The sequence below is a fragment of the Hydractinia symbiolongicarpus genome, chromosome 1, assembly GCF_029227915.1.
Source record: "Hydractinia symbiolongicarpus strain clone_291-10 chromosome 1, HSymV2.1, whole genome shotgun sequence".
In the NCBI taxonomy this organism is placed as follows: Eukaryota; Metazoa; Cnidaria; class Hydrozoa; order Anthoathecata; family Hydractiniidae; genus Hydractinia; species Hydractinia symbiolongicarpus.
This window is the reverse complement of record NC_079875.1, coordinates 6961518-6972112: the sequence shown is the minus strand read 5'-3', so window position 1 is coordinate 6972112 and position 10595 is coordinate 6961518. Positions and strand designations below refer to the sequence as shown.

Below are 10595 nucleotides of genomic sequence, written 5' to 3'. Positions count from 1 at the left end.
CGATGTTTTTTTTACATAAAATTATTACATGAGGTCCAACCTCGTCCCCAGGGCACTTGTATTTTTTCTACTAACATTAAACGGCAATACCTCGCCGTCCCGGTTAGGAAAAGAGACAACAGGGGCTGGAAACGAAGTTGCACGAGGTCGTTTATCGTAGATCACTGTCTGTAGATCATCATGAAAAGATGTTGAAACAAAGGTATGCTAAACTCAGGTTATTTTTTGACGTTAATGACATTATAAACTAATCAAAATGAAGTTAAAATAATTCTTTTAAGACTGCTTAATAATAAATTTGTAAAAAAAAAAAAGAAACATATGTGGCTAACGCGAATACCATGACGCTGAACAATCTCGTTTCCAGCGACTGTTATATCAGGACGGCGTATCGCCGTCCCGATGTCTGTCAGAAAAGTAATAAGGTGCCCTGGGAGACGAGGTTGAACGCCGAAGAAAATTTGTGCGAGTGTGCATGAATTGGCTAGCACACAGATATTCAACAAAAAAATAAAAACTTTTTACATTCCTATACAATAAAATATAATAAAAAGCCATATAACATATGGGAAAATTTCTTAAAAACACGGCGGAACATCTTTTCTAGTACCAAAATGGCATAATAATTTCTGGAATTGCCAGTGTCAGTTCCAAAAAACATAAGTTTACAACTGGAAACGTTTTATTCTTTGTTCTTACTAGTAGTACATGGACTGGTATACATTCAATTTCCTGCTGGAATTACTTTGGTTGGGTGATTATCGCAGGGCTGGATCATCATAAAGAGATCGATGGACATCATACACTCACTAGTCTTCCTCGAAATATAATTACTGAGGATACTAAAATTGGTTTTACAAATTGTGCGAAGTAACTTCATCGTGCACTTGCTAATATTTTATAATATTTATTTACCTGATGTAAGATTTTCGTTGTTCATTGTGCTATTGTCTAATAGATAGATAGGTGTGCATACTTTACATTGCCAGCCTCACAAGGATCAAGGGATATACCCGTTCTATTATTTCCAGGAGGGGCCATGGCTTCAGTGAGGAGTCCTAGAGTATTTAATGCTCATTTCGGCTACGCAGACCGCAATTAGGTTCCGTGCTGAGCCAGACAACTTCATGCAACATCCAAAGGCCCACACAATGTACCATATACATGCATTTCTGCTTTCCCGGCTATTAATACCAACGACTAGCTAAGACAAATGTTTTGCTTGGCATGACGGGCACATTGTTCCTTTTTCCAACCCTGTTGTCAACTAAACCCTTTTGCCTGTTGATAACAGAAAAAAACGGAGAAACGTTAAATCCTTTCTGGTCAATGCACGTACATGTTTGTTTCCATATTCTGTGATTCCCGCTGTAGCGAAAAAAATCCCACGATGTTTTTTTTGTTAGCGTGTCGTGGGTACTTTGACCAAATTATTGATTTAGTGCACATGCGCTAACAAAGATGCTATTTTTAAACCAGTAGTTAAATTGAAACAAATGCTTTGTTTCGAGATTCGTTAGACAAGCTATGTGAAGTCTACTTATGGATTGGTTGTTTGAACGAAAAACGGGTTCAGGAGACATAGCACCACATGTAGCTATATGAAGTTCCTCGATGGTTCTGAAAATGATTGGTCGTATAGCAAGGTAATTCAGTGCAATATTTGTAACCTGAATTAACAGAGCTCAGGCCGTATGCAAGTCCCTGGTTCTTTCACAACAATCGTGTTTACGACAAACACTTTCAGTTCGCAAAGTAATGTGGAAGTATGTCAAATATCTATATACTATTCTTGACATCTGGGTTAGAACATGACGGAAAAACTCGTTCAATTTTACAAATAAATTCTTGAACTAAAATGTACAAATTTCGCACGAAACCTCCTTCTTCTCTCTTTACTGTTCGAAAACCCCTCGAAGAGAAAGATATATTTGTGGATTGCTAAGTACAATTAAGAGAAAGTTTCATATAGAAAAAATTTTTTATCCGGGCATCTTTAGCAAGTCTAGAAATTAATTAAACCGCAGCTAAAGCGTCTATTAAAAACTACATACGTATCTAACCACGACCTATATCTTCATGCGAATATATTTCAGAAAGATTACGAGATGTGTACTCAGAGGATAAAAACCGGATCTAGATAAGTTCTACACGCTGATTCTGACGTAACAAGCTGAAATAAACTAACCGATATAGAACTATTATAGAAAAATAAAGCTTGTCAAGGGATTTCTAGAGGTTACTGGACTAGATTTATTTCTATTTTCCTAGCCTGAATAAAAAACATAAGTTAGTTGCAATGATATATATAAGAAACGAGAAGTCACATTATCATCAGTACCAACCCATAAACTGCAAAAATTATCTACTTTGCTCAGATAAATGTTAAGCAGTATGAGCGCCTAAATTGATTTTCAAAACTACTCTCCATTCCATAAAAAACAAGAGTTGTCCATCGCAGATATGTCCGTCCATATTTCCTTGTCATTCCTCAGTAAAAAATGGCAATTCGGCTACTACTTTGAATAAAATACGCATATTATTATCGATATTGCTGCTCAATTTCTACGATTTTGCCAGCCTGTTTAATGTTTCCTCTGTAAAACAATTTAAAGTATTTACAATAGACCATTTCGGAGATTATGCGCCAATTATGAATTTGCGGAACTCGGTGGTGCAAGTTGAACTTTGGACTTCACGTTTTATTCCGTCTTTTGCCTTACGCAGCAGAACAGTTTTGCTTTTTGTTATCTGTTTTTATGTTTGTGATCCTAATTTTATGATATATATTTTAAAAAATACTTTTATTAGCCACCTATTTGTACTTTTAATTTCTTTTTGTACAATAAAGGCAACTTAATGTATCCTAAAAACTTTAAACTAGCTAGCTAGCTAGAGGTCTCCCAAAAATGCTTTTAGGACACTATACTGTAGCTAGCTATAAGGTAATTAATGCTTGGTTAAAGGTAATTTCGTTTTATATTTAGATATTTAAAATTGTGTAGCTGCTTTGTGCATTATAAAGATATTGGCATTGGATTTTAAACTTGGATTACATTTACTTTAGAGAGAAATTTTTAATTTTGGAAATACCTTACTGAAACTTAAGCTCGCAAAATAATCTGGCTTCTTATCCATAATGGGTGTAAAAAATTTCAATACACTTCTTATAGAGATATCATATATATACGTATGTCTTCATCGGTTTCTTTATCAGGACATGCAATTATAGCAGTAATTTATTACTAAAGTGTAAATATTTATGATAAATAAATAAATAAATAAATAACTCTGTGAAACTTGTTTAAATTATTGGCATCATAAGTTCCATTGAAGAAAAAGCTCTGGCGATTAACTCAACTATTACTCAGTCCACAAGAAGCCAGTCAGCTGCCTCAGACTAAGTTCTAAAAAATCCTCATACGTTGTAAGAGCTGACAAGAAGTCAGTCAGCTGCCTCACACTAAGTTCTAAAAAATCATCATACGTTGTAAAAGGCATAATTCGATCGTAAAAATATGTTTAAAGTTGATTAAATATCCACTTGAGCGTTACTTTTAAAATGTATTAAATAGGAGTCAAAAATAATAACAAAACACACTCAGAATCCCTACGTCCTACACGTGTATTTAATTGCTATTTATAATTCATTAATAGATCAAAGCAATACGCTTAAATAAAAGTTGTCTGGGTTACCGTAAATCTCCAAATAAACGCCCGGGGTGTTTATTTAATTTTCCGTTTTGAGGGGGGCGTTTATTAGAGGGAGGCGTATTTAAAAGAGGGAGGCGTTTATTTATTTTCAGTTATATTTCTTTTACACAACAGTTAAAAAATCATCTTCATCTTCATCTAGAAGATTACCAGGATCATTTGCATCCTCAATGTCAGAATCGGTAGGTTGGTGGGTTAATTTCATTAGTATCGCCAGGACTTGCAATAAATGAATCTTTCAATTCGTTATCTTCTCCATATGTCTCGTCAAACATAGACTTTGCTTTAAACATGATGAGTTTACGAGAAACACGAAGCATATTACCACGCCGTTCTAGTATCCATTTTAGAATATCATCCTCCAGTTGTTGGTCAGTTAACTTTCTACCACCACCCTCGAGCCTCTGACGCTTGTTTTTCATAACTACAATGTTTTCCTTGTTTTGACGCCATTCTCGTACTCTTTTTATCTCAATCTTGAAATTCAATGTTTGTTGGACGAGCAGCTACATCAACGAAAGGACACTTACAAAACCTTGGAACTTATTCACCAAAAAAGTCTTTATACCGGAAGTTTCCTGTAATTTCTTAAAAAAAAATTCTCACCATTAATTGGTTTCTCTTCCTTCTCTTGTATCATCTATAAGCTATTACATAGTAGGGGGGGGGGGGGGGGGGGTTGACCCGTTTGCCAGTAGGGATTTATTAAGTGGTTTATTAAAGGTGCTTATATTAAACGCCCCTCTCGAGGGGGGCGTTTAATAGAGGGGGCGTTTATAAAATATTTCGGATTTTAAGGGGGTATTTATTAGAGGAAGGTGTTTAAAAGATGGGAGGCGTTTATTTGGAGATTTACGGTATCCCCTGTTATTTAGATAAAAACATTACGAAGACCTAAACACGCTAAGAGTGTATACAAAACTCGTTTCTGTTTGTGTGTGTTTAAGAGAGTTTTCTACTACGGCATATAGGGTTCAAAGTTCAACTTGCACCACCGGCTTTGAAAATCCATAATGGCGCATAATCTCCTAAATGGTCTATATGGAAGCTAAAATAGAGCCTGTTTTGTGTATATATTCACACTGCGCTTCTGAGACAGGTAATTAATTGGCATGGTAAACGACAGACTGCAGTCTGTTTATTTAATGGGTGTTATATGGGTGTTGTTAGCATTTACAAAAAGGGCTTCCCATTAAATTTGTAACCTGTATCCTGGTGGCCAATGTGGTTTATTGCCCGCAATTATTTAACAATAACTTTGCAACTTTTATAAGGAGGGAAGATTAAGCATATAAAATATTCCGTCTGGCACTTGCCGCTATAACAGAGCGCTGTTAGATTTTCACCAGGATGTGTAAAATAACATCTGAGCTAAGCACGCCACATGATTCAACTAGACTGAGTCGTCAACCTGACCTGCAATACTAACTTTTTGTTGCTTCAATGAACTTTTTATCTATCATACTTTGAAGTGTTTCCTTGATGCTGCATACTTCATTGATATTGTCATGTCACGTGCTTTTACTACACAACAAGCTCATTATATTTCAGTCTTGCATTTGTGGAAAGTAAAAAACGATTTTTAGTAATTATTTTTGCATCACCTGGTGCAATTGTTATGCAAAAAGACACGCAGATTGATAAACAAAAAACCCAGCTTCGTTATAACATTGGTTCCGCAGCTTAATAGCTCTACAACTGTCTTGTTCGTCGTACGAACTCTCGTCATGCCCTGAAGTAGAACTCCGCATATTACGAGTGTCAAAATACATTTAAAAAAAAACACAGAAAAGCTGAACATGTTACTACATTGTTATCAAAAGTATTATTACGATAAATACAATTATATATATAAAAATATACTGACAAATATTAGGAAAATTCAGTAGAAAAATAAATAACAAGAACACGTGTCTTTCACACGAAGACGTTCACACGCGTTTATTGTTTAAAAACCGCGTGTAAATGACCATTATTATAAAAAAAAAATCGCGGGTTTGGGCGGAAACATACGTGTTCATCAAACCAAATGAAGTAAAATAAAAAAATGTTGAAAAAAATAATTCCTTAGTAAAATAAAGCATAACATATTCACACTCGGTTGAGCAAATTACGAAGGTGCATTCTGCAAATATATGTGGTGCATCCCAATTAAATAACAAAACTGAATATAGTTGAATATAATTCCCTTTGATTATTTGGATGTTTAAAAAAAATGGTATAAAAGCTTATTGATATTTTTACGTCTCAGACGACAATGTTGGTGAAGGCTACCACATTCAAAATCTAACCTCACACCCTTTTAACATTTCAGTTACAAAACTTTAATTCCGGTAAAAACAGGTTGTTATAATAACTAAACTAAACAAAAAAAATTTTAGTCTTAGAAATATAAATTCAATTCAATATTTACGCATACAAATTCATATAGAAGGGGCGGGGGTTGTAAGGGGGATTTCTCTAGTTTAGAACTGGTCTTGATGAAACGCGTAGAAGGTATTTCACTAGTTCTGGAAAAAGTCTTAGTGAAATACGTAACTGAATATAGGGTTGGACTTTAAATATAATATACAAACAAATTATTACCGCATGTTTAGCTCAAACTCAACAGCACGCGGTTTACAAGGTTAACGGAACTACAACTATAAGCAAACGCATTAAAGATACCATCTTTTCAACTTAGAAAGAACCTTTTGACTTTACACATACATACAGAAGTAAACCTGCACTGTTTGATCATCTAGCTAAACATTTAAATAATTAAAAGTGCTTACCAAGTACACCAAATACATACATCCTACGGGTTAAAAATTACTATGCGATATCCGTAGAAATAGCAGCGACAAACTCAGTTCGCTTTCCCTTATTACACGGCCACTGGCTTAGCAAAGAAGATTTTGTTTAGCTTTAACGGCGGTTTTTTATCGTCAATCAGTCTACTATGCTCGAAATCTTTAATGGGTGTGTCGCCATACCTCATGTTGTCTCCTATCGTGCCATAGTTATCATACAAGCTTTTGCAATTCCGTTTTCCCGATTTCGGAGTAGAACCGGAACCATCGGAATCTATTTTCTGTTCAGCATCAAAATCCGATCTTCTGTTCGTTTCCGACATCTGATCAGGATCGCGTTTACCACTATCAATGAACGTTCCAGAATCGACAGATGAAGACGATATAGACGCAGTGTGCATGAAATCGAGCGGATCCCGTTTGGTACTTCTAGACGGCGTTTGTAACAAATCCAGCAGGTTACCCTCTTGGCAGAGCGTATCCTCCAGCGCTTTTCTTTTCATCTCATGATAGAATGAGCATGCCATGTAGTCCTCAGACACCGCATCTTCCAGTAAACGGATGATTTCAAGAAACGATGGACGATGCTTCGGGTCGCGTTGCCAACACAATTCCATAAACTCTCGCATCTGCTTGTCACAATCTGGAGGGTAGTCTAACAGACCGTCATTTAAAACAAAGTGCAACACCTCTTCGTTTGATTTTCCTTGGTATGGTTGAGCACCCAAGGTAACTATCTCCCACAACACTACACCGAATGACCTAAATACAACAATGTCTATAGAATACGCAAAAGCACACCTCGTGTGGGGTGTAACAGGTTTTTTTTAAAATGTGTACAAGAAATAATATCCTAAATACTTAATTGTATAGCATGATTTGTTTAACTATCTCTTACGTGAAATCGAGGCTTGACAGGACAAATTAAACAATAACGAAAGCAGGGTAAGAATAGTTCCGTGGCCTCTTTAAGAATCAGGTATGTTCAGGTAAATATTTTGCGGTACAGCTCGCGGTAATCGGTTATTATTGTATTAGTATGAACCGACAAAAAAAAATCGTAATCTAAGGTCATCTATACCACATATAAAGCACCATAGAAAATAAAACATAAAAAAATCCGAGCTCACACATACAAAACTACCACACATTAACAGTATAAAATGAGACAGGAAAACTCGTAATCCAAGGTCATACATACCACACATCAGAAGCAGTTGTAAACAAGCCATCTCGTAAACTTTCTGGCGCCATCCAGCGAACAGGTAGCAAACCCTTCCCTCCCTTGCGATAATAATCCGACTCGTAGATGTCACGTGCCATACCGAAATCACCTAAGAAATGAATGAAAAAAACTAGAAAATTTTTTATATTTCAGACGTCCTTATATTTACAATTTCAAAATGTCAGTAGTAGTGATTTATAACTTTGTAACAATAGGGGATCGGTCGGTCCTGACAATCCGGACATTTTGTGTCTAAAATTCCGGACATCTCCCTCGTTTTTAAAGCGAACTTTTAATTACAAGTATATCGATACTAGTATATCGATACAAGTACATCGATACAAGTATATCGATACAATTATATCGATACAAGTATATCGATACAAGTATATCGACACAAGTATATCGACACAAGTATATCGATACAAGTATATCGATACAAGTATATCGATACAAGTATATCGATACAAGCATATCGATACAAGTATATCGATACAAGTAGATGTGCATATTTTACATGGCTAGCCTCACAAATATCAAGGGGGTATACCCTGTCTATTATTTCCAGGAGGGGCCATGGCGTAGATGGAGAGTCCTAGAGTATTTAATGCTCATTTTGAGCTACGCAGACCCAATTAGAGCCCGTGCTCTACTAGACAACTCCCGGCAACATCCAACGGCCCACACAGTGTGCCATCTTCCCAATTTCCCTCACATGGCTTGGGTTAACCCGGGGCTATGGTAACATTCACTCGCCCATGTTAAATCGCCGTCAAGAGGAATCGAACCCCGGTCTCCCGCACAGAGTACGAAAGCTATAACCACTAATCTACGGCGCCATCGAATATATTTAAAAAATAAAAAATAGCTTGCTGACATTTTGCTGACTTTGACAATAATTTCGGAATTTCCTACAATTCCTGAGAGAGTGGGTGAATATAATAATACAATTCGACTAAATATCATCACGATTTAGTCCAAAACCTTGGATGAAACACTTACAAAGTCTGTATGTTCAAAAGGTTATTGAAATAGATACCTACCGATTTTGACAGTGAAATCAATCGCAACCATGCAATTTCTCGCTGCTAAGTCGCGATGAACAAATTTCCGAGCAGCTAAATATGCCATTCCATCAGCAATTTCTGCTGTCATTTGTAACATCTCTTCATGTTTTGGTGGAAAAAGGCTACCTTTCTCCTGAAACAGAAAACAATATGTCAAAATCATAACGAAATATGAGAACAAGTTCAACATGTTACGTTTTACGTTCTAATGTAAAGACGAATCTTGAGTAATATCACAAAGTTAAAGATTTTATTTCACGCGCACACCCGGTACACAAAAAATGGGTGGTCGAGATATATTTCACGCGGTTTAAGTCGCGCGAAAAACAATATAAACGCGACTATAAGAGACATTATTTCTGCAACCTGTTTTCTAACTCAACTATATTTAACCCTATTCTGTATCTGTTTTGGAAAATTTGGAATTTTTAACAGTGCAATATTTAGTCTTTTCCGTTTTTGTTTTCAGACACTTCGTGATTTTTTAATGATTTTATCTCATACTAAACAATGACATCTATTTTCAAACCTCTGGCTTTTGTGAGCCTTGTAAAACCTTGTCAAAGTGCGCGCGAAATCAAAATCAACGCGCAAAATTAACATGTGCAAATGATATTATGGTAATTTATGCTAAGTTGTAGGTAACCATAACAACAAATAACCATAGCAGCGAGTAACCATAGCTGTCAAGTTTTAGTGAAAAATATTTTGAGGAAACCATAAGAAAAAGGATGGCTGATTCGTTGTCTTCGTAGAGAAAAACTATATAAAAAAAAAAAAAAGAAAAAAATTCTTACCTCCGGTCTTCTACTTCTCAAGAACGTCTTCAGGTCACCTCTTTCCATCAATTCCATCACAACAAACGTTGGTTGTCCCTGTGAGACCACACCTATAAGTCTTACGACGTGATTACAATTAAATGCTTTCATAATAGACGCTTCCTGCAAGAACTCGATACGATCACGAAGAGACGCGTTCTCATTCACTGTTTTGACAGCTACACGTAGTTCTGTGACCCCATCGATGTCATGCGCTATGCCTCCATATACCATTCCAAATGAACCTTGGCCTAACTCGCGAAGAAGCTCAATTTTTTCACGATCCAATTCCCATTCGTCAGCAATGTAAACTAAGAATATAAAAAATCGACTGAATGAGTACACTTCCTTTCAAACAACTGTACGAATTTTGCAGCTTTTCATAAAAAATTGTTTCCCGACATATTTTCCAAACTTGATCATATTCATATTATAAATATGCTCTTATAAACACATCGTATGTTTATTTCATTTTTGAGATTTTTAGGGAAGGGGGACGGTTACTCGAAACAGGCGTTAGAGAATGGGTATTTTTTTAGAAAAACTTAGAAATTCGAATATATCTTTTTTATTAATATGTCGTAAAAAAATTTTTAAAATTGTCAACAATACATCAGTAAAGTGGGTCAAGCGAATTGAATTCAGTGCTTTCCTCCTCGAGAGCCTTTGAAAAGCAATGGTGGGCTAAAAATGCTACCCCTGAAATGAATCAAACAACGTATTGCCACAAAACTTGTCCAAAATTTTTGTAAACATATTGGAGGACAATTGAGATAAAAAATTATCTACTTCTGGACTAAAAAAGGGGGCGTTTATCAGAGACGAGGTGTTTATTAATTTTAATTATTTTATAGGCAGTGCTCTTGGTTTCCTTTTTATTGATATTTGGGTGTTTAATACGCTTTCATTAGAGCATATGATAGGCTTTACATTTATAAAACATTTTTAGGCCAAAATTATCCTGACTAGTTGTTATCGA

At 35.8% G+C, this 10595-nt stretch overlaps 2 protein-coding genes across 2 annotated transcripts in view; both read right to left on the bottom strand.

Moving 5' to 3' along the window:
* LOC130635439 (endophilin-A3-like) overlaps positions 1-218 on the bottom strand; it is a 29879-nt gene extending 29661 nt beyond the window's left edge. Inside the window, exon 1 of the mRNA XM_057444774.1 lies at positions 209-218. The gene's annotated coding sequence lies outside the window, so the exon portion shown is untranslated. The remainder of the gene's footprint in view (positions 1-208) is intronic.
* A 5290-nt stretch (positions 219-5508) lies between these two features.
* LOC130635420 (putative insulin-like peptide receptor) overlaps positions 5509-10595 on the bottom strand; it is a 30454-nt gene continuing 25367 nt past the window's right edge. The window contains exons 16-19 of the mRNA XM_057444755.1: positions 9596-9927; positions 8775-8931; positions 7708-7840; positions 5509-7268 (exon numbers count right to left, since the gene is read on the bottom strand). Coding sequence (XP_057300738.1) covers positions 6581-7268; positions 7708-7840; positions 8775-8931; positions 9596-9927 — 1310 coding nt within the window. The 3' untranslated portion in view covers positions 5509-6580. The remainder of the gene's footprint in view (positions 7269-7707; positions 7841-8774; positions 8932-9595; positions 9928-10595) is intronic.